Raw genomic sequence first — 25,201 nt, forward strand, 5'->3', positions numbered from 1 at the left:
CAGAGTCTCTCCACACGAGACATCTTACACGGGTGCGCTCAAGTGTAAGGAGATGCAATGTTAGCCAAGAAGTGTAGTTTTAAAAAGCCAGATCCAGCGGAGATCACTCTGCTTCTCTGAAGGCTCTGTCAATTTCACCTCCCCATTTTGGGAGGCAAAGATGAAATTAACAACACTCTGAGAAGCAATCACTACCTGCTCTGTCTTTTTAAACTACCCTGATGTAGAGATGAAATTGACATAGCCTTCTGGGAGGCAAAGAAAAAATTAACAAACCCTCTGAAGAGCAATCTCTATGGGCTCTGTCCTTTTAAACTACACTTTCTAGCTAACATTGCATCTCCCTACACCTGAGCATTCCCGTGTAAGATGTCTCGTGTAGAGATCTCGAATGGTAGGGGCACCCAACCAGGGACGCTGAAGATGACCAGAGTGGATGGGTAGGTTCATATGGGAGTAGGCGGTCCTTGAAGTATGCTGGCCCCATCATACAAGTCTTGGTCAATACCAGTACCTTGAACTGGGCCCAGAAGAGTAGACGGAACAAGACTAGAACAATATGGTCACTACAATCCACTCCAGTCAAAATTCTGGCCACAGAATTCTGTATCAACTGTAGCTTCTCTACAGTCTTTGAGGGCAGTCCCACAGAGGGTGTACTGCAACAATCTAATCTGGATGTTACCAGGGCCTGCACTAAAGTGGCAAGACTTTTTCTGCTCAGAAAAGATCACTTCTGGCTCATCAGCAACAGGAAGCCCAAGCTCAGCAGCATCCCCAAGCTACAATTTAGTGCTTGGAGTTGATTTCCACTCAATCAGCCCCCAGTGCAAACCATTACTTCCACGCCATGCCAGGAATGGGGAAGGCAATACACCAACAGAATCCCAATCCTGTCTTGCACTCCCAACACACATTCTCAAAACTGGAAGAGTCCTGGACAGGACGTTGAGCCAGGGGGAGAGAATCCTGATAGACTACAGCACGTCTCCACCCACCAGGCTTATGCTCAGGGCTGGCACACCCATTGAGGGCAGGTAGGTGGTGGCCTCAGGCACGGGGTGCCGGAGGAGGCGCAGGGGGCAGGAGCGCGCGCCACAAAGCAGCAGCCTCCTATCCCTCCCACCCCACGCCGCTGCCAGCACAAGCCCCCGGCCGGGCGCAGCTACCGTGGGCAGGCATCTGCGGCGGCACAGGCAACCGAGTGGGAGAGCTTGGAGGCTGCCCGCCGCAGCAATCGGGCCGGCGGCGGTGCACTCGCTCCCACGATGATGTCACGCATGACATCATCACGTAGGCCGGTGTGCACGTGCAAGGGGCCCGGCCGGCCGCGATCGCAGCAAACCCTTGCGCCGCTCCTGCTTATGCTGATGCGTCACTGAATACCCCACGGGACACAGTAGGGAGAAATTAAGTACTTCCCCCTTCCCTTGCATTCACCCATCCCAACTAAAGGGTTTGATCAACTCTCCATGTATAAACCATAGTTTGTCATAATGTCTGAATGTAATGATGGAATTAATTTCATTTCAATGCACTCTTTGCTCTGAATATTCTAAAATCCAAATAGATCACAAAACTATCTCATCTCTTCAGGTATTTCACTTGGCCTATCTCACAGAGCAGAAATAGGGATGCCAGTGCTGGGGTGGGGAAGAGGGGGGAAGGTAGGCTGGAAGCCACCAGAGCATGTGGTGAAATGGCGTATGTGATCCAGAGGGCACAGTGATGCAGTTCTGGTTGAAAAATGGAAGCTATGAGGTCTCAGTGGGGCCAAAACAGTCCCAAATATTTCAAATGCAATTTGGGGTCAATTTTGGCCCTGCTGAGACCCCATAGCTATTACCTCCTCCCTTTTGTATTTTTCTGTTGCAAATGTCAGTATTTTGTTTGACACAAGTGTCTAACTCTGAACTATGCTTGTGCAATCACTAAAAGAAAAAAGGGAGCAAAAAGGATTTCCAGTGATTGGATGGCTGTTTCATACATTGCTGATCAGTATATTCATCATAGGTTCACTTTGTGTTTGGAGGCCAAACTCAGTTAACATGCAACTTGGCTGCATGCATTTATTTCCTCATATGTTCACTGCAAGAGCATGCTGCTGAGAACTGCAGCTGACCCCCTGTGCCCATTTGTTTTTGCAGTGAAACAGAACTGTATGATAGCCTTGACAATGGGCCTTCAACTCCATATTCCTCCTTTATGATTGCTATTTCCCTCCCCCCTGCACATACATCTGCCATTTCTGCCCTGTTTTAATCATAATATCCTTGCCAAATTCTATGAATCTCTAGACTCTATCACAAAACCAGCTATGAAAAATAAAGAAATACATGTTTTTTGCATACTTTTATTCTTAGTCCAGCTGCTGAAAAAGGAAGGAAGGAGATTTATTGCTGAAAAATGAAACTGCTGATAGCAAACAAGGAAATTCTTATCTGTGGTTCTGTAAATAACTCTCCCATTAAATACATTTTACCCCATTGGTTAATGTTACCTTAGGCCTCAAGTACGCAACTATTATTAGTTAACAATTATATCAACAGAAATAAACAGGTTTTGAGACATTTGAGACCAACAAAATGTATTACAGCATAAGTTGTCATGGACTACACCCTACTTCATGCACTCCTGCCAAAGTGTTCCAATGACCAAGATATTAACAGATGATAAAAACTTCAGTGGCATACCACAGCTGATAAGGGGATCACATGCAGTGACAAATATTTACACAGGGTTAATAACCACACAGGATCCCCATGGTGCAGAGTGGTAAGCTGAAGTACTGCAGCCCAGGCTCTGCTCATGACCTGAGTTCGATCCTAGCAGAAGCCGGGTTCAGGTAGCCGGCTCAAGGTTGACTGGGTCTTCCATCCTTCCAAGGTTGGTAAAATGAGTACCCAATTTCCTGGGGGTGAAGTGTAGATGACTGGGGAAGGCAATGGCAAACCACCCCGTAACAAAAGTCTGCCAAGAAAACGTCGTGATGCGACATCCCCCCATGAGTTAGTAATGACTCGATGCTTGCACAGGGGACTACCTTTACCTTTTTAATAACCACACATTGTTATTCTATTGCTATTATTAACCCTTGCTCCCCGCAAGCTGTTATCACATGCAGAAGCAGAATTTGACTGCTCTGTGAATATTAAGGTAGTAAAAAAACCCTCATACCCACACATCATGTTGTTTCCTATGCTATTCTGCTGCATAGTTCTACTTACTTTAAAATTTTAAGCCCATCCTTCCTATCTGCTCCGAAAGATGCTCAACCGGGTTAAAATAAAGTAAATAACCATAAAAACAGCAATAAAACCACAGGTTGCCACAGGAGGCAATATATAAATCCTCTCAGGAGGCTAAAGCTGAATGGGGGTGTTTCAACAACCATTCTGCAGCAAGAGAAGATGGCTTGGGCTTGTGACACAGTGCCCTCATTTTATCCATAGAAATTACTAATGAGATCTCGGGACTGTTTTATCTATGAGAGTCAAGTTAATGGGCTTAAAGATAATCTGATTAGTTACATTCTGAAGCATGAAATCCACAGTTCTCATGTATGTGGAGTGGCCTCCCTCAGGAGGTAAGGGTAGCAACAACCCTTTCCAACAACCCCGTTTTTCCTGTACATCTAAGGGCAGAATTAAATGGAACAAGGGAAACAGAGTTCCCAACATCATGGAGGGCATTACAAAGCACAGGAACTAGGAACATTTGTGAGAGAGAATGAGCAAGAGGGAGTTACTTAACCCTTCCTCTACCTGCTGATTCTCTCTTGCAAGTATCTCCCCTCAATTAGGCTGATAAAGGAGAAACCAGCAGAAAGAGTTAAGCACTCCTTCCTCTTCCTTGCATTCCTTCCCTAAGAATATCCTTGCCCCTGTGTTTCTTCAACAAATGTATGTTGATGTTTGCCAAGGTCATATGTACTTCTGTCCTTAACTAGTCCAGGAAGCAAAGTTTAACAGGCAATGTTTTCATCCATTTGTGATGATAATCTTACAGGTGGTCAATGGAACAGCCTCCAGTCCACAGTCTCCTATTACGTAGGCTTTTATCGCCCTGCTCAGCACAGCTTTACACTAACCTAAGAGAACTACCTCAGGGAGGAGGTGATGAAAATTCCTTTATATTAATAAATCCTGTAAGTGAAAAACCAGCACAGCATGCAAAAAACTATGCTAGAACATTTCTCCCTAATGTGCTAATTTTTTAAAAAAGTTTTGCAAGGAATTTTTTAAAAGGCAGAGACATATAAAATGCTTCCCACTTATATTCAGAAGTGGTATAGCCCATTCTACTGCCTCAGGGTTCCAGCACATCATCATTCTTCTGCATGCTAAACCAGGCCTCAATTACAACATCCACTGAGATATCTTCAGAGGGTCTCATGTAATTGTGAAAAAAGCATAAAGAGGGTACTACAATTCTTTCAGAGTCTATTTTCAACTGAAATGGGTTTCAGTCCTAAAAATGTCTTAGAAAAGGGTTGGCATACTGGACCACTGAGTTAAAGATCACTCTAGCTATCCATCCAAAACAGTAATTGTGTCTCATCCCTTTGCCTCAATTTAGCGGGTTTCAAGGGCTATGAGGTTCTTGCAGAAAGGCAAGCAAGCAGATAGAGTGGAAGAAGAGGGAGGGAAGAAGCCTCTAAACACAGACAAAACGTCTTCGCTGGAGGGCCCTCAGCCTGTAGTCTATTCCTGATTTAAGGAACAGGCAGAAGCACTTCACCAGTTATTGACTGGGTCTCACAGAAAATACTGAACTAAACCTTCCCATGTTTTTACAAACAATCAAATTTATATTTATATTTAAAACTCGAATCCACAGTTTTAGAGAACTAACGACATTTGTATGGGAAACCCACAATGATTTCTTCCAGGGCAGTGAGGTAGAAAACAGAAATTCAATGTGACAAAAATGCTGGGCTAGACATTTTTTTCCATCTAATTTCTAGAAAACTTTCTGTGTGGTAATTAAGTGTGTGTTTGTGTGTGCTGTCAAGTTGCGCAACCAACTTAAGGGGACCTCAGCAAGGGGCTTTCAAGACAAGAGAAGAAAAGAGGTGGTTTGCCATGGCCTTCCTCTGCATATAGCACTCCAGAATCTTTCCTGGTGGTCTCCCCTGCAAGTACAGACTCTGCTTCTGAGATCTGACAAGACAGGGCTATAACTTGCCATTCTATCATCTTTAGTTACTAAGACTGCTGCACATATTGACAGTGGCAGATCAACAAGAGTGCCAATAGTAGGGCCACCCTGCTATTGTCTCTCATCATCCCATCCAAGAGCTGCAGTAGGTAATGTCCCTTTCCCCCTCATTCTCCAGGCACTTTTAAAGACAGCATGGCAGACTGCACATGCCTTCTGGAACTTCCTGAGTCAGGGTAGCAATAGGGTCTAGTGCTCCTCCAAAATTCACCACCTCAGGTAGGACTGCCAGCCTCCAGGCAGTTATACCGAACAAGCCTTCCCAAATACAGAACTAGTAAACAAAAGTGGGAACCCACAATTCGGAAAAATGAATAATATTATACAAAATTATACAAAGCTTGTTCATATTTAAATAAAGTATAAAGTGAACAAGTGCTCAATAAATATACTATTGTAACAACATTTTATACAAAATGAATATAAGCAATATCCCAATTCAATGATATATCTCTATGTATAAAGCAGCTCAAATATGGGCAACGGCCAGAAAGTTCATGTAAATGAGTCCAACCACATATTCTGAAGTGTTTTCTGTTTTCTTATAGGTGCGTGGATCCAAGGTGCTCCAGAGAAGGTATGTATAACTTTCACAGGTAAGTAAAAGACAGGTCAAAGACTACTGTCTTAAGTATAAGATTCTCAAATGTTTATCTTTTGTTCTCTCTTCATATAGATGGATTCAGAACACAGTCCTGTGTAGAACCCGACAAGCGGCCAGCTAGATTACACTTGTTTCATATGGAATCATTTCATCAGGGGTTCCATCAACCATTCCACCAAAGATCTACAAATTAATCATAACACAATAAAGAATCTAATACAATCATTGAATTGGGATATTGCTTTTATCCTCGAATCCATAGAGCCTCTTTTTATAATAATACACGTTGTCTGAAATCCGGAGAACCATGCGTAGATACATATAAAAATTAGCCTCCAGGGAGTGGCTGGAGATCTCCTGGAATTACAACTGTGCTGTTAGCCACAGCTTAGAAGCTTGTATTAGCTCTATCAGAAATGTGTGTTGCCTCTTTAAGACTTTGAATGATGGGAATTGTAGTCTACACTGCCACCAATGGGGCAAGGGATATTTGAATCCTTTATTGACCTTGTTCCTGTTTTAGTGTGATTTGTACAACCTCTCTTCCTCCCTTTGTCTGTACTGAGCATCTCCCATGAGGAAGGGGAAAGATGACCGCTTTTACCGCATCTTTAAATAAACTTCTGCTATAATACACAGGAAGCAGCCTTCTCTTGGCTCAACTTAAGTTGGTTTGGGTCATTTGGAATAGAATCCCTTGGGTTTGGGTCATTTGGAATAGAATCCCTTGGGTTTGGGTCATTTGGAATAGAATCCCTTGGGTTTGGGTCATTTGGAATAGAATCCCTTGGGTCAGCAGGTAGCTAAAGAGGAGTGGTAACCTGGAATTCCAGGATAACAACTGATCTCTAGGAGCTAGAGATCAATTCTGCTGGAAAAAATGGCTGCTTTGGAGGGTGGATAGTATGTTATACACACTGAGGTCCTCTCCCAACCCCCTCCCTCTTCAATTTTCACTCAAAATCTCCAGGAATTCCCCAACCTTGAGCTGGTAACTGTAGTCTTCAGGCCACCACTTCACTTCATTTCTCTGAAGAGTCAACCATGCACTGAGGATACAAAAGACTGAACAGCATATTAATTAGCTCTACAAAACCACAGCTGAAATGATGGAAGAATGCAGACTGTAAGAATCGCAGTGCTGGCACTTATGGTTAAGACAGTTATCTCTGTTTATAAATGCAGTTCCATGGAAATAAATATTTTGATCAGGGATTTCCTTTTCTGAAAAAAGCACTAAAAACAGAGAAGGATTATTTACTGAAAAGATTGTCACCAGCAAATATGAGAGGAATTTTTTTACTTTGTTCAAATTAATGATGGAAAGTTGGCAATTTCCCCAGAAAAACTAGTTCCAAAATGGGCACTAGGTAAATACCAATTTACACATGGATATAACCTGTATTTACCAGTAGCTTGCCCAGAAAAGGTGGGGCTATAAAAACTCAATTTGTTATTGGAACCCAATCACTGCAGAAAATACTAATTTAGCAACTGTACAGATTTTACATTAAATTGAAGTTAACAAAAACAACATGCTTGATGTGAAGTAGATGATGTCCCCAAATAAACATGTTGAGCATTTCTTCTCCTTGGTTGTTAAAAAAAGTATTGATTTTCATAGCAAAGGAAAAAAGGAAAGAAGGGGCAATTTTAAGCAGCACTGTTATTCAATGGGGTTTAGGATTGCAGCCCAAGTGTCCTTTGAAGGTAAACATATTAATTTTCCAGGTTCATAACAAACCACTGGCTAGCAGGAGTAAAGCTGTTGATTATTATATGATGATTCCTTGCTGGTATAGAATTCCAGAATGTTTCTGGAGCTCTCCTATCCAAAAAAAGCTTCCCCAACCATTTCAATAGAGGGGAAAGGTCCAAATTCACATGTACTTACAAAGCATAGATGTGTTTAGTGCCTTTTTAAATTCAAGTGAATGGTGAAGCCTGCTTCTGCTGGAACATTGTATACATTCCAGAATGCATGCAAGTTCTAGACCAGGGCAGTGAATACGATATGCAGGTGCACAAAGGTTCTGAAAATATTCAGAAATCTATTTAATGACCTCTTCAGTGTTCCTACTGATCCACACATCCTTGTCAGATTAGACCAAAGAAAATGTTCAGCCCAATATGTGCATTAATGGTGGAACCTAGACGTGGCTCTGATCTGTGAAAGTGAGAGAAAAAGTACCTTTTCCTTTTCAAGATGTTTATGAGTGGGATGCTCTCATGAGGGCATAAAGCTGAAAAACTAATCATTATTAGCAACAACAACAAAATCGCCCTGAAATCTAGGTGTGGAAAAGCAAGGTATACTGAAAAAAGCTACTGAAATTGTATAGCTTTCCGTTTTGTTGTTAATGGATATGTGATTTAAAAAAATAATTATTATAAGTGCAAAAACTTTAAAAAATAAAAAACAAATGAGAAAAAAAGAATGTGATTTGATTATAATCTAGTATTGTTTAATTGATGTTCTGTGTTTTAGCTAGTACAGTGATTTTCCTATTGTCATTAAAATGGCACAACCTTTCTTAAATAAATAAAATGCATAGGACACAATCTGGCAAATTACAACCTCCCATTTTAGTGGTCCTGATTGCTCTGCAATTTTATATGTGCCTTCAACTCCGGCTGCTTCCAGACAGTGAGGATTTTCTGCATTTCTCTCATAGCTGCTATGAACACAGAGACATGCGCACTGGCCACATAGGTTGTGTGCACTGGAGTTTTCGGCACAGTTAATTCCACCACCACCCAGAACTTTTCCCTCCCACACCTGCTCTGCAGCAACTCCCCATTAGCTCTCTGGGGTGTGGTCATCACAGCCACCTTAGGAACTTTTTGCCCCTTTTTATTTCCTTCATGTATGTACGATAACAGTTGTGCAGCAGGGAAAAATGGCACCCTGAAAAGGCTACATTGGAAATAGCACCAATGTGGACCTTTGCAGAGCAGGAAAATGTGCACAATTCTTTCCAGATGGCATGCTAACATGTTTGGGCTGTGAACTTTCCCAAAAGGTTGGAGCAGGTTTGGAATGAGAGTACTGAGGATGGGAGAAACCTGGGAAGAGGATAGTTAGAGCACAACATCCCATGAAAGCTCAAAAACAAAATAAAGCATTCCAATTGGGAAGCCAAGAAGGACAAAAACTTCCATTTGGAAGCAGCCTTTCTCTGCACAGATGTGAGCATTTAACTCAGGGCAGAGTGTGCAAGATGCTGGATTGCAAGCCATGATTCTAGATTATTAAACTACTGAAATCCAAACCTTTAACAAGGCACACTTGCATCCTGACTTCTGGAATTATCAGGAAATAGCTGACAGCTGCAATTTTGAGGAGGAGACTATAGAGGCTGGGATTCTCAACATAAAAGACCCATGACTATAAATTCCATGGCATAGACTGCATTCAGATACAACAACAAACTATACTATACTATATTGTCACCGGAACAAGCTTGTAGTCTTCAGTTCCCCTCCCCCCCTTACAAGCAGCTTACAGACTGAAGGCTTCCACATTCCTCACAAATATGGGTTTGTTCTTTTGCCCAAAACCCAGATTGAACTGTGGTTTGACACGCTGATTTGTATGCATGAAACTAACCCATAGTCTGTTATTTCATCAGATGTGGACAGAGAGAGAAACTATAGTTTCTTGAGAATACAGAGGTTTTTGGTCTCCATACACTCTGCATGATGGGGGGAGCACATATACTAAGCTGAGACTCATTCCCATAACACCCAAATTAAGCTACTGGCACAAAAATAAAGCCTCTTCCTTACTCAGGAGTATCTAAGTATCTAATTCCTCCACATCCCTTTGTTGTGACAACAATCCCACTTATCTCAATGTGAAGCCAAGTCTGCTTGCAAGGAGAGGAAGTGTGCAGCGATAGCTCAACATATAAAGCTGGACAAATACAAGGAGCAAAGCTGCTTATTAAAAGTTCAATTTTCAATGCAAACTAAAATCTATCAATCAAGCTCTAGAAATGATCAAACCATGTGCCACTTTCCATCCACAACATACAAAAAAGGGCATCAGCAGCACTGAGCCCCTTTTGAGGGTCCTATTTTATCAAAATAGAACAATTCCAGTGGTTCTTTCTGAGATGCACAGCAGCAAAGCCTTGCCAATCAGAGTGAGGAACAGGTGCCAGGTACAGATGGCTCCACAGTGGGAATCAGCAACAGACAGCAAAGGATAAACCTAGATCATTTATACCAGTGATTGTTGCTTAGGCCTGAATTACATGAAATGCTTCATGGTTTAGTAGTTAATGCACTATGGCATATATTGTACAAAAGACAGACACTGCTTCAAATGGATTCAATTCCATGAACTGTTTGAAGAATTTATCGGGGGGAACTGCAGAAAGCAGGCATGAATTAATAATGTCAATCAGCTTTCTACAGTTAACCCCTGGAAAAGTTCCCCTTGCTTCTGTTCTCAAAAATTCTTTGACTCATTAGGCTCGAGCAAAGCTAAAATCCTGCATTAGACAAGACCACACACACCAGCACAAGGTATTTCAGACAGAAAGGGGAGATTTTCTGAGAAAATGATGTGGGCAGTGGGCTCCAAGAAATAATCAGGCATTGTAATAGAAAAGACTGTTACAATTCAAAACTACAGTGCCACTAGCAGAGACTCACTATAATTTATTATAATCCATCACAAGAAGGGGAAGGAACCAGCGCTAAGGGGGAGCGGGATGCTGGAATGTCAGCATCTGGCCCCATCCAACTCCATCCATCAACTATGTGGGAAAATCCTCCTGCCATCCCTCGCTCCCTGGGTCCTGCGAGACAGACCGTCAGAGTTCCATTCAAGAAGGGAAGAAAAGGGACAATAGCTATTCAAGGCACTGCCAGGGTCACGACCCTCCACCATCAGAACGCCTTAATGACCCAAAACAACAACATTCATAGCAACTGGGGAGGGAAGGGAGGAGAGGCATGCAGAACAATCCTTCATTCAGCAAGGCAGCTTGGGGTGTGAGGGGAGTGCTGCCCATCCCTCTCTGAGGGGGCTTCACAACAGGATATGACAGCTTTCTTGGTTTCTAAAGAAGCCAGAAAATCTCTGCCAAAATTGTTTGAGTAACTTTAAAGATCTGAGCTCCCCTTCTTACATTCACTGAGATTAGCCCATGTTCACATGCCTATTACTTCATTTTAAAATTAATCTTTAATGTGCTCTCTCTTCTATCTGTCCTCTCTGACAGGCATTTAAAGTAAAGAGGGAACAAGAATGATGGCTTCCCCCATGAAAGACTATGTATCCCTACATGAAGTGTTAATTCAAATAAGTACTATTAAGATGCCTTGTATCCATCATAGAGAGGAAATAATTAATGCTTTCCTCATTACAGCCAAGAAAGCTCGCATCACTATTACTGGGTCTACCTCCAGGGTTTTTCTGATATTTGAAAGACAAAACCATTTTCTTCTACCTTGTCAACACTCTGTAAACTTTAGGGAGCCATAAATTATCATGGCAACATATATACTTAATAAAATACTGAAACTCCATTACGGAAAGAAGTGGGCACACGCACACATGACAAAGTCCATCATGTTCCTTAACCCAACATCATGCCCCCCTCATTCAGCGCCTTAAAAATATTTTTCATAGTCCAGTATATTAAGCCTAGGTCCTGTGAAGTAGTCAGGCATATTATGTCTTTTATTTTTGGATCTATAAAGGAAGTCCCCAGGCACATTCTTTATTGCAGGACTAATTAAATCTGCTAGTTTCTTTTGCCACAGCAAGGCAAAAGAAATGGTGTATGCCCAATGTAAAAGACCATGTAAAATGCAACCTCTGCCACACTAAGACTTCTGAAGCCATGAAAATTATCTGGGATTTACCTTCCTCTTTCATGGGGCTTTGGGTATTAGCGTAAATTTAAAAGTGCATCCCAGTATATAAAACATTAGACCCAGGTTCAAATATTGTGGCCTAACAGCAGTGGCGTAGCATGGGGGAGGCAAGGGGGCAGTTGCCCCGGGCACATAATTGGGGGGGGGGGTGCGCGCCGTGGGGTGCCACGCCGAGGACAGCCTGTGCTCCACAGGAGGCCACCCATGGCGCTCTGGCCACCTGCTGTGCCGATGGGGTGGTCAGCTTGCTGGGCGCTGAGCTGGCTGTCCTGCAGCTGAGGAGCGCGCCGAGCAGGCAGCGGCGGCTCAGGCGCTTGCTGTGGAGGGCTGTCTGAGGGGGTGGGGAGGTGAGTGGCCCTAATCGTGGCAGCACTCCTGCATGATGATGTCACTTCCTGCGCATGCGCTTTGTGCGCACATGTGTGGAGCCCGGGAATTGCCCCAGGCACTCCAAACCCACACTATGCCGCTGCCTAACAGAACAACAAAGAGCCAGGGCTGTGTGGTGGACACAGCGCTGGTCATAAATCAGAGCAAGCTGGGTTTGACCTCATGAAGCTCACAACCTGATCATGAGACAGTTCCCATCTCTCACCTTCACAAAGATATTTATGGCACATAGGAGACTAACAAATATAGAGCTTTCACAAGCCAGAGCACACTATGTCAGATAAAATGGGATAACTCAGCTCCCTGGAAGAAGGGCAAGATACAAATCTGACGTGATATAAAACTTTGCTACATCACTCAGTCATGAAAATTATCCAGTTCTTTAAGAGTATGCATGTGCATGGGAACTTCAGTCTGCAGAGATTCTCCATCCACCGACATAGCTTACCAGAGGCCACTACAAGGCTCAACAGTCTGAATGGCACATCTGCACATGACTCTTGCAAACTCAATGTAGAACCCAATATAACATCTATTGCTCAAATGTGACCTCAGCCTCAGTTCTGTACCTCTAATACTGATGACTTCACTGTTGTTAAGAAGAAGAAAAAGCTAAAACTGTAAGGCACACTCACTGGCTGTTAAAAAACGTACAATATAAGATGACAGAGACCTTGGTTTCTAGATAAAATTCTAAACTCACTAAGCAGAAACCCTTCAGTCTTTCTTCTTAACGAATGCTTCCTCTAACTCCCAGGACCCCCTAAGGTTGAAGGAAACTTCTTTTGGTGTTCTTTCAGCCTTCCCTTTTCCAAGAGTAAAGCAAACATTAATCTCAGCCTGTCTCGCAGCTGACAAAGGGATAGAGACAGACAGGCAGCCTGACCGGCCCACTTTCTTTCTTGACCCACAAGCTCTAGAGCCAAGTTAAGATGAGGTTAGACTTCAAAATTAGTTTGACTTTGCCTTGGCAAATCCAATGAGGGGGTGGGGGTGGGGTGGAAGGAAAGGCAGACACATTGCTTTTATCACTGTGGCAACCGCTGAAGAGGCTAACAGAAGGACAGTGCTTTTATTCAGAGTAAAGGAGTAGGTTTGGGGGAGGGAGGGAGGGTTACCACCACACAGACAGACAAGGAGCTGGTGTGCATGTTAATGACTTTTTTTAGAGGGAGCAAAAGCCCTTTTCAGAATATCAACTTCCTTATGTCCAATCACAAAAAGTGGCCCTGCAATGACATCATAATATGAGGCCCACATCTACCATATGGAGTACTAGGAATGCTAGAGTATCGGTATGCTTTTCACATCTACAGAAATGTACAGACATCCCCAATCAAATTCTGGACAGAGGAAGATCTACTCAACAATATTACTGTCATTGGCATCTTTACCAAATCTTTCCTTCATGAGCATAGTGGGAAAGAGAAAGAGTGAAATAGTGAAGAGCTAATAAAGATATTCTCTCTCATGATATTAATAGCACTATTCTAAGTGTCTATACTCAGAAGTAAACTCCACTGAGCGGAATGGGACTTAGTAAGTGCATTCAGGATTGCCACCCAGGTCTTGGAATGATCCAATAAAACAGAATGACGCCAGGCACAGTAAAAAAAACACAAGAAAATACTCCTTTGTACAATGCATCATTAACTTACAGAATTTATTGCCACAAGGTGATGTGATGGCTACATGCAATGCTAATTTTTTAAAAGATAAGATTAATTCAGAAGGGAAGGTTAAACTTACCAAACACTGGAGACAAACAAGGTGAGACTTCAAACACCACCACACTCACCTTGTGAACTGGGGAAGGGGGGGGAAAGAGTTTTGGCTATCTATTGCTGGAAGAACCATGCAGAACTGGAGGAACTTTGGTTTGAACTAGCACGTTAATTCTTCTATATTTACAGGGTTTGGGCATCCAAGCATATGTTAATTATTGATTTACTGCATTTCCACAAAATTTATTCTCAACATGTTTTTCCATTTTAAAAAGTAAAACAGCAAAAACAATAAAAAGCTGACAGAAAGGGTTCCTCAGTATGGGCTGGATACTGGCAAACAGAGCAGCGCATGCCTTGCTGATTTCCCTGGCAAACTGGGAGATGGAGGGAAGGGGTCCTTAGCGAGAGTTAATGGGTCCAGAAAAAAAAAGATCTGTTGCCTCCTCTGACAGAATCAGCAGTAGGAGCCACTGAGCTGGTGGCTGATTATCTAAGGAGGCTGGCAACAAATGAAGCCAGTGTGTAGGTCTGCATTCTGTAATGGGCAGCATGCAGGTCACATCAGGCCCTCTAAACCAACCTATGCCTTCCTGTTTTTTCCCACTGCCTCAAACATCTTCAGCCTGTATCAACTGTTATGTTACCTTAGAACACTGCATGTATGTCACATCAGCTAGAACAGAGGCACTGGGTGCCGCTACCAGAAGGTAGGTACAAAGGACAGGGGAAGCCTTCCATAGTGGCAGATCTGGCATTGGGCTGCTGCTGCTGCTATTACCACATATTATGGGAAGATGAAGCTGGCACATCATGACAAACTACTCTGTTAATACAGAGGTGTGCTTTTTGAAAACATCCCTCTCATTGCTCGTGCTCTCATGCCATTACTCTACACCACTGCTATAGGACAACTGGAATTTCTGACTGGGCTAACAAAGTTCTTGTATCTGTAAGTGCCCAGAATAGCCAAACCATTAATTACCCCTGAAGCTACAGTGCAGCTCTGCAGCAAAAATACACATTCTGTTTCATAGGTCTTTTGCATTATAGGAAAGATAGAGATCTTGAAGTTCACTGCACTCCCCACTTTTGATGGGGTTCAGTTGACACTTGCAAACTCAGGAGCCTAGAGGTAATACCGGATCCAGCAGCACTGCTAGAGAAGCAAGTTAATATAGCTGCAAAAGAAAGCCTTCTACACACTCAGTCTAGCTAGGAAGATGGCTCCCTACCTTGACACATCTGGCCACTTGGATCCATGGCATAGCAACACCGAGAACAGACTACTGTAATACACTCTATTCAGGTCTCCCCTTAACACCAACTTGGAGATTCCAGTTGGTGCAGAATGCAACAGCTCAATTATTATCAGGAGGTAGGTGGAGCATACATATTACTAGAATTCTGCAGGCACTCCATTGGCTGCCTATCCATTACTGGGCTCATTTCAAGGTTTTGGCTATCACATACAAAGCCTTTCACGGCCATGGTCCCTCATATCTATGGGGCTGCCTCTCTCAGCTTCACTCATCTGAACAGTGCTTTCTGCAGGTATCACTTTGCAAATGTGCAAAATCAACAGCTGCCCATACACATGCATTCTCTTTTGTGGCCCCCACCTTATGGAATGGTCTACCTGAAGAGGTCAGGAAAGCTCCCACTATCCTGGCTTTCCACAAACTGCAAAAACAAATTATTCAAGAGTTTTTTTACACAGGTAATAGGGCTGTTCTGAAAGGAAATGATTCAGAGAGCAGCTTTGGTAAAGGGATGGGGACTGTAGACTATACTACAGTGTACTGTATGTTGCTACAAGTATGCTCCTACTGGGTAGTTTTTGCATCGTTTAACATGTCATGTTAAATTGCTTAAGTTTTTTTTTCAGCATTATTTCAGCTCTGTATCAGATTTCTGCTTTTTCCCCCTCCAAATTTTCTGTAACCCAGACCCTGTTGTATTGTTTATTGAATGTCCCAGCCATTGATCATATTGACTTACACTCTGTAATTCAACTTGAGTCTCAGCAAGAAGGGCAGACTATAAATTAAAAAAAATAAAAAGTTTAACCACACACTAAGCATTACAAATGCCCCATTTCATACAAAGCAGGAGTGAGTGCACAAAAGCTTATTTCTCACCCGGAGTGTGCTCCCTGTTGATTCTTCTAGACTTCTCAGCAGCCTTTGATACCTCCCTATGGTATCCAAGGCACTGCTATGTAGCGATTATGTTCCTATTTGACAGGCATGTAGCAGAAAGGGACACAAGGAAACTGCTGCTCCACTCCATGGGAACAGAGCTGTGGAGTATAGTAAGATTCCACCTTCTCCTCCATACTATATACATACAGTTTTTAGGAGAGGTTATGAGAGATCTGGGAGTTATGTCGTAAGTATGCCAATATTCCCCAAATTATATCTTTCTTTCTTTGAGTCATATTGAGGAAGGGGATTCTCTGAATTGTACCTGGAGTTAGCAATGGGCTGGATAAGGACCATATAACTAAGGCTTAATCTGTATGTCCATGGTCAGTAAAATGGCTGATCTAGGAGTGGTCAGAGGCCTATTTTGTATGGGTCATGCTCCTCCTGAATTTCCTTGGGGTAGCTATGCTAGCCTGTTACAGAAAAAACAAAAACAAAGACTAACATTATTATCACATAAACCTCCGTGGCCTACAGCCCATCAGCCAATTTTCCTTGAAGAATCAGATTATTAATTTGGGGCTGTTCCTGGATGCAGGTTCGGTGAGCAGGAGCATCTTTTCCCAACTTTGCCTGGCGTAACCTCTCTTGAGCAACAGAGATCTGGTTTTGATAATCTGGCATGATAATTAGTTCAGACTACTGTACAGGGCAGCTTTTTGAAGACAGAACAAAAATTCGAACTGGTCCCGAATGCAGCTGCAAGGTTGCTGACTGGCACATCTAGCACTTCAGCAAGTTACCACACACAAGTCACAGTGGTCTTAGTTCTGTGTATGTGAAGATTTATCTCTTGCAATACACTCCCTCCAGCACACTGATGTCATAGAGAAGCACTACTTCATGTCAGACTTCTGTGCCATCTTATACGCATTCCCGGATGAAACTTACGTTGCGGAATACTCTTTTGGGAGGCCCACACGGCCAGCTTCCTACATGTCCTCAGAGAGATGGCTAAAATTTTCCTCTTTTCATCTCATATATTTTCTTAAAATGGTTGTTTTAACAGTTGATTTGAGTTCTTTTAAGTCTTCTGTTGTCATTTTAATTGTTTTTGTGTTTCAACTGATTTTAATTTGTTGTTTTACAATGTTTATATCTATTTTATGCTTGTAAATCCAGGCAAGCCTGATCCCGTCAGATCTTAGAAGCTAAGCAGGTCAGACTTAGTTACTTATTGAATGGGAGACCTCCAATAAAGACCCGGGTTGCAGAGGCAGGCAATGGCAAACCACCTCTCTTAGCCTCTTGCCTTGAACACCCCAGCAGAGGGCATCATAAGTCAGCTGCCACTTGATGGCACTTTCCACCACCACCAAAGTGCTTTAGAGACCTATTTTTGGTTGGGAAGCAGGATATAAATAATAAGGGGGTCCTCCTGACTTGAAAGGTTAGGCTGCAATATATTTCCTAGTCTTTAAGGTGGTTTTGAGTCTCCTTACACCGAAACTGAAGTAACATCAGATGTCATTAAAAAAAACCTTTTCCAGCTTTTGCTGTAAAAATACCAAAGCAAAATGAAGTGCTGCTCCTTTTGGAAGATAGAGAACAAATCAGTTCAGAACTACATATCTAATTTGTGGTATAGTATCACTTTTAGTATGTTCAGATCATATGACCATATGATGGAATGTTGATTATTTCAGTGTTCTATTTAATTATATTTGGGGATGGGATATTTATAACACTTTCAACTTCTGAATGAGCTCCCAAGCTAGCAGCACAGCCCTCTTCCTTGCAGTGTCCTTTGTTCTCCAAACCCAACCCCCCTCAAAGGGATATGCAGTGCTTCTTCTCCCAGACATTTCCCCACGAGGCTTATCTGTCTCCTACCTGCCTGTTTTATATCCTCCCCTGAAACACCCCGTTCACTTTCTCCCCTTTGATTCTAATTCTCCTGTCCCCTTTTCTGAATCCCTCCTTCACATCCTTACAATGTTTACAATTCTGTTCTGACTGTCTGCTGAGCGTTCCCCTGCACCATTACCAGAGTCAAGCTTTCCTTCCCCTCTGTGGAAAGCTGTGGAAGGCTGATTCACCTGCTATCTCCTCCCAGCTCCTCTTTTGCTCCAATAGCTTTACCCCTTCTTGAAGTGAGCTCACTGGCAGGAGCAAACAGGGATTCCCAGCCAAGAAGGCTGCTGGCTTTCCCAGGGTATTTTCCTCTTGTCAGGAAGGACAGCTCTCCTCTCTCTCTTTCCACCTACGCTTGATCCTTCACAGGACTGAAATTACTTTATTGTAGATATTCAGAAACGTTTTCTCTCCAGGCATTCACGCCTCAATACATTTCTTAATCGAGCTGCTGGGGAGGAGCACCCAGCAGCAGGAACACGAGAGCACCACCCACATCTCTGACAACGGTTCCAAACCCTAAGCTGCAGCCCTTGCTACAGTATTTCCGTCAATTTCACATTACTGAAATTCACTACTATTCTGGTCTGTTAAATATTCCTAAATGACAATGGGTCAACTGTCAGCAAATGGCCATCATTTCCTCCAGTTTTATATGCAAAGTTTTACAGATCATCAAAGGTGTCTTAATGCCCACTGAAATTTACTTTGGTCTGAACCTGTAATTCATATTCCCTCTCTCCCTTTCTTCCCCAAGGCTTGAGCTGAATAAAACTAGAACTCCCAGGGTGTTCCCTCAGAATAATTTCACTCACATTTGTTGACCCCTTGACAAGTTTTAATCATCCCCTCCTATTTAGTCTGGATGAGTAAGCAGCAATTTCCAGCTCCCTTTCAATTCACGCTTAAAGGCGAAGCTGAGATTCTAATCTTCTTCATTAGGTATTATTACTATAGAGCTACAAGGTGATTAATTACTCCAGATTAATTGAAATGCACTGCAAGGATTCTTGCGTAATATATGTGCAACATTCTTTCACAGTTCCCTGGGGAATCAATCAGTAATGTAAGATTCTGACCATCTTGTTGCTCATATGAACACACAAAAATCCAGTATTATTATTTGTTATTTGTTTAAACAAGTCTTGACATTATACACACACACACTATCTATCATCTAATTCTCTTCAGAGATAGGCCAATCCTATGCATATTTACTTGGAAGCAGGTCTCACTACATTCAAGGAGTTTACCTCCCAAGCCAGTGAGCATAGGACTGCAGACATGGTTTTCCTTGGTGCTCAGATATCCTTCAGGAGGATGAAAAATATTTTTCTTTGCTTTTGACACAAGTTTTTGCAAGGGAGACTTGCTACTTCACAGACACATATATCACTCTTTGCAGGTGCAAATACTTGGTGTTCACACGCATTTAATGAGGCCTTTGATAACAACTTACACTTGCATTTGGGTCTCAGGGAATCAATGGCATGAGCACTGCAGGAGCTGATTTCCAAAACTTGCACATGCTAGCTGGCACTGTTAAGCAAAGGCACAATTCTATCTACAGGAGGGGAAAATAAAACTAGGAAGACATTCAAGCGGCAAAGAAACACATCTATAGGAGGTCCCTCTTGACCGTTTTGCAGTGACATTATGGGCCAGGGACACGTGACATGCTAACGCACCATGCACACGTCTCGGGAGTCGCTCTCTGGGGACGAGAAACCTCCTTCTAGTGGCCCAATCCGTCTCTGCCCCAACTGAGAATCTTTTCGAGAACTGCTCTCGAGAGCCCGATCCCTCACAGAAAGCTTCTTTATTTTTTACACGTGACGAGCAACGCGGCGGGGTCAGTGTCGGGACGGCGCAGGGTCACTCACCAGTGTCCTGGCGGAACTGGTGCATGGATTGCAGGTCGATGATATAGGGCGAGAGCCGGTTGTCCACCTGGCCGAGGACAACGCTCCCCCCGGCTCTTGGCCCGGCCCGGATCACCGCCTCGATGTGGTGGCTCACTGCCGGGCTGTAGGGTCTCCAGCGCCCGTGCTCGTTCAGCCATTCCCAAACCACCACGGCGGAAGCCAGCAACATCTTTGCAGCAGTCCCTGCCAAGGCTGCAGGCGCCCCCAACGCGGCCAGAGCCCCCTTTCGCTCCGTTAACGTCCGATCGGTCTCATCGACCCCCCCTCAACTCTGCAACGTCACGGCCACTGGCTGCCCGGACGCTCCTTGGACCAGTTCCCAGATTTTCTCCTCCTTGTAATTCTTCTCTTGCGGCGAATTGCTAAGTCTTGCGGCCGGGGGGGGGGGGGGAGAGTCTTCAACCACCTGGTTACTGCTTCACGCAAAAAGGAAAAACCGAAAAGCCCTTTAAATCGTTCATCCCACCTACTTCAGTACTCTCGCCTCATTGCCTGAAAGATCTATGCGTTTAAAAAATAACAAGCACCTATCCACTCAGCGAGCTGGAAAAGCAGGTTCCGTCATTCGCTCTGTAAAGTGCTCGGAGGGGAATTTCACTGTCTCTCCACGGCAAAAGAAGGGTGACTCAGTTACACCAGTTGCATCTCCTCCTACTCCTGTTTTTCTCGCTGCAATTGTACGGGGGATCCTTCTGATCAAACCCTCCTCGGAATTTCATGCTCTAGTTTTCTCCCCCCCCTCCTCCCCGCGCACTAGCTGCAGAGATCCCTCCAGCTCCACCTCCCTGTTGCTTTCCTGCCTGTCTTCTTACGAGGAATCCGGGTGAATGGGATTTCCTCGGCACAGCAGGAGAAACGCAAACCTCCACCCGATGCGATGCCCCCTTTCCAGAGCTGAGACACGAACCCCCATTGCGCGGCCCGGGCGCTTCGCTCCTGTCTATTGCAACCCCCTGCCTCGCCCGCTACAACTTCTCTGCCTTCGCGGCGTTCCGGAGCAGGAGCAGCGGCACGAGCTCCCCGGGAACGCGACGTCTCGAGCGCACCCGCTCCCTCCTCCTCCGCCTCTCCCCACCATTACCTCATGCTCGACCCCCACTCCCAAGCCCACCCTCTGGCCAGCGGCAGGGCGCCACCTGCTGACCACACCAAACCAACAGCAACTGCAGGCGGGACTGAACCACCTAACCCAAAATAGGGGGCGGCGAATCAATGGCCCCCACGAGCAACCGGGAAGGGACGGGAGACGCCCGTCGGCCCCGCACAACGTGTCTGTCGAATCGCCTCTGGTCAGGCCTTTCCGGCCTGTTGTGTATTCTGCTGGCCTGCACCTGTTCTTCACTACGGCCCCTCTCCGGCAGAGAGGTGAGCCTGTTTCATATGTGAAGAGCTTCTTCACAGCTGGGGACAGACTGGACAAACCATTTCCACAGGTCTAGTGATCCTCGAGGGAGTCGAGGCCCTATTAAAGAATTGACACGTTTTAAATTTAAAATGCACGTTCATGTCATATCTGCTACAAAATACATATTTTCAGCTCTGATCAACTTATGCTTTTCCAGCCTGTCATGCAAATAATGTAATTCTCTAATAATGTAATTTTGAAGGCTCGATGTAAATTACAAGTATGGTTAAAGACAGAAATCAGTAAGCCAACACTCTAGCAGCTTTATGACTATGACTTAGAAATATTTCAGCATGCAATGTGATTTACACTTAGGATTGCCCACCTCCCAGTGGGGTCTAAAGATCTCTTGGAATTTCAACTAATTTAGAGATTGCAGAGATCAGTTCCCCTGGAGGAAATGGCTGTTCAGGAACGTGGATTCTACGGCATTATGCCCGGTTGAGGTGCCTCCCTTCCCCAAACGTCACCTTCCCCAGGTCCTCACCCCAAATCTCCAGGAATTTACTGACTCTGAGCTACCAACCTTCTTTACACTTCTTACTGCATTTTATCTTTTTGTCAAATCTTTATGATAGATTGGGAAAGAAGTATTAGGCATAAATGCAGGCTCTTTTCAGTTATAATTTGAAGCTTGTAGATTTGGATGTCTGCATATCAAAAGAGTGTGTTACACACAAAAATCTTGATATATGCAGTCATGATTTTCTGTGAACAGGGCAATGTGTATTTTTCAGCTTTGGCATGTAAAGACATACTTTCAAAAATCCAAGTTTCTGATGGCAAGTACCAAAGATAGAAAATACACACTTAATGTTTCCCTGTTCATACAAAATGGCTACTGTGCTTGTTAAGGGGGACTGTGCATAGCATTCTCTCCTATGACAAGAGGTAGGAGCGCCAAAACTGTAACAACTAAAAGGGACTTCAATGGACTCCCTGACCATTCATGTGTTCCACTTACACTGGCTTGCAATTTGCTTCCAGGACCAATTCAGAGTCTCTCTACACAAGACTTCTGGCACATGTTCTTCATATGTCAGGAGATGCATTGTTAGCCAGGAAGTGTAGTTTTAAAAGATGGAGCTGGCGGAGATCTCTTTGGAGGGGACAGATTCTCTCTCAGCCATCCACAGCCTGTGGTGTGCCAGACTGTCTCCCCTTCCAGAGCCTTTGCCCTGCCAAGGCTCTGTTAATTCAAAGTTTTAAGCAACTAGAGCCATGGCCTCTATTCAGTAAATTAATTCAGTGTTTGTGGTGGTGGAAGGGAGATACTATTGGGCTACGTACTGGTAGCCGTCCCTTTTTCAGGAAGGCAGAGTTCATACCAACAGCGTACTTGTGCAGGTTATGTTGTGCTGTGCTCCTGTCTAAATATTTGGGTACTCCCTGGGAAAAGTTAACTTGAGAAGTGTTAATTTTTCAGATGAGTGCTTTTGGCACTGTTGCAGATGTGACTGATCTCCCCCCCAACCCACCTAGCAACTTTGTACTGGAGGGAGGAGAAGGAGGAGGAACAGATCCTTTCCATGGAGTTGGTGGTTGAGGAGTCACAGGAAGTCTGCATCGACCTCACCACTGAGCTTCCAGACAGATCTATGCATGATGGTTGGAAGTCATAATCAGCATACTACTTTGTAGGTGCCTTGGAAGGAATCTCTTCCGGACCACCAGTGAAGGGTTACTCTTCCGCTGAGGAAGCTGGTGCAGGACAACTGACTACCAGCACCACCACCACCATAGATAGCCTCTCGACAACTGCCCAGGCCATTGTGGGGAGCTGCCTGAGAACCAGTAAGGAATTAAAATTTTTACTCAGCAAACACAGTGGTTAGCAAGCATGGCCGAGTGCCATGCAGTTCCTCTGCAGGAAGTTAAGGAAAAGGCTGGCCTCCCTGGAGGAAGACAACCAAAGCCTTGACAAGGAGAACAAGCTTCTGTGGAGGGACCTAGATGACCTGCGGGCCTCCTCCTCTATAACTCTTCTGCGGGTGGAGGGAGTGTAAATATTGCTTCTGAAATTGTAATTGAAATTCCCTTTATTTAAATGTTAGCTGTAAGGTTAGTTAAGGGATTGTTTTGTAGTTATGGTAGTTATTTAGTGTTTGGGTTACTCATTGATGTTTGTTTGAACTAATAAAAAGGCTTTTATTTAACCAAACAAGGCATCTTTATTTTTCAACAGTAGCAATCAAGTAAACAATCCAACAATCAAATGCATGTGAAACCGCCACATCCTTAAGCAGACCAACCCTTCTTCTCCTGGTCCATCTGTTGGCAAGACACGTTGCAGGCTCTGCAGCAATTGGTGGGTTTTCAGATTGGGGGAGGGTGTGTTAATACAAAGTGAGGCCAGAAAGCCAAGCGATCCAAGAATTGGGTGTGTCACGTTTTTATGGAGAGCATAAATGAGAAGAAGCTCCAGACAGAGTCAAAGATTCAAAATGGGTGTGACCCTCTTTCAAGTGATCCTGGATGGCAACTCAAGATATAAAAGGGTATAAAGAAGGACACTCCCTTTCTGTAATGAGCTGATTATCTGCCACAAACTGTTGAGGCCAAGACTGATAGTATCCAATCTACACACGAATGGTTTCAAATGAACAGAAGAACAGATCAGACCAGTGGTCCATCTAGTTCAGCATCCTGCCTCACACAGCGGATGGATAGCCTGTCTGCCACACGTGACTGCGCATGAAGCTGCCTTACACTGAATCCATTCATCAAGGTCAGTCTTGTGTACTCAGACTGGCAGTGGCTCTCCAGGGTCTCAGGCAGGGGTCTTTCACATCACTTACCTGCTTGGTCCTTTTAGCTGGAGATGCCAGGGATTGAACTTGGGACCTTCTGTATGTAAAGCAGAGGCTCTTACACTGAGTCAGAACCTCTCCCCTAATGTCCTTGTATCTTGATTTATGCCAGGGCTTGTATACTGATTAAATGGACAAATGGCAAATGTGTTGCTGGAAACATGAGCTAGTATTCTTAAATACCTGTTTATGGGTTGGGCCTGACTGTTTTAAAGGGTAAGAAATCCTTAAAGTCACAATAAAAGGCACCTTTAAACTGAAAGACTCCTTTAAAGAAATCTTTGTAAAGATAATAACATCAGCTCTTACTATCCTCAGAATAAGTCAGTAAAACAGAGGTGGGGGCACTGCTGCAGTTCACATCTAGGCAAAAGTGGATTTTAACAACTGTGAGTCTTCACACAGAGAAAACAGAGACCAGTGCCAGGAACTTGGAATGGCCTTGAATTCAACAGGCAAACAGTAAAAATCACTGCAATGAAATATGTTCTAGGAACAAGCTCTTGGATATGTTTACACTGTGCGTGGCTCTGTGAGTGGTGATGCCAGGTGAGCTATTGATTAATTTCAATTACATCCAACTTCTGAGAGACTGAAGGCCTACAAGTGAAGGCCAGAAACAGGCAGCTCCTAGTGCAAGAAGACAGCCATTTAACACTGTGATTTACTGTTCATGGCTGTTACTTACTTAGTGCCATTACTGCTAATGGCTATTCTTTGCAAGCTTCACCTCAGGCACAGGAGTCTTAATCATGACTGCAACTTAATACTATGCACAGTACATTTTAACATGTAGATTTATGCTCAAATGTGTGCTTTCAGAGCTTTTTTTCAGCTGGAACACAGTGGAATGGAGTTCCGGCATCTCTTGAAAATACGTGTCCAGTGGCCCGCCCCCTGACCTCCAGACAGAGATCAGTTCCCCTCATTTCCCTCTTGAGAGTTCCACCACCTCTTTCCCCAGAAAAATGCCCTGGATATAATACATGTTGGGCATGAAACAGCACTTCTAGATGAAGTGTGTGCATAGGTGTGTTTTTGTGTGTATGAGAGAGAGTGAGTGAATGAGTGAGTGACATGGAGTTTTGTCAACAACAATCTCCTTTGCTATTGTATTTTTCCCAGAACAGTAAGAGACATTTTCATCTTACTGATGTATACGCACTAGCA

The 25,201-nt window shown here is 43.9% G+C and overlaps 1 protein-coding gene across 1 annotated transcript in view; it reads right to left on the minus strand.

Moving 5' to 3' along the window:
* DTX4 (deltex E3 ubiquitin ligase 4) overlaps positions 1-20,140 on the minus strand; it is a 38,110-nt gene extending 17,970 nt beyond the window's left edge. Inside the window, exon 1 of the mRNA XM_054972788.1 lies at positions 19,775-20,140. Coding sequence (XP_054828763.1) covers positions 19,775-19,985 — 211 coding nt within the window. The 5' untranslated portion in view covers positions 19,986-20,140. The remainder of the gene's footprint in view (positions 1-19,774) is intronic.
* Between the last annotated feature and the right edge of the window lie 5,061 nt (positions 20,141-25,201).

This window comes from Eublepharis macularius, chromosome 2, assembly GCF_028583425.1.
Source record: "Eublepharis macularius isolate TG4126 chromosome 2, MPM_Emac_v1.0, whole genome shotgun sequence".
NCBI classification, from domain to species: domain Eukaryota; kingdom Metazoa; phylum Chordata; class Lepidosauria; order Squamata; family Eublepharidae; genus Eublepharis; species Eublepharis macularius.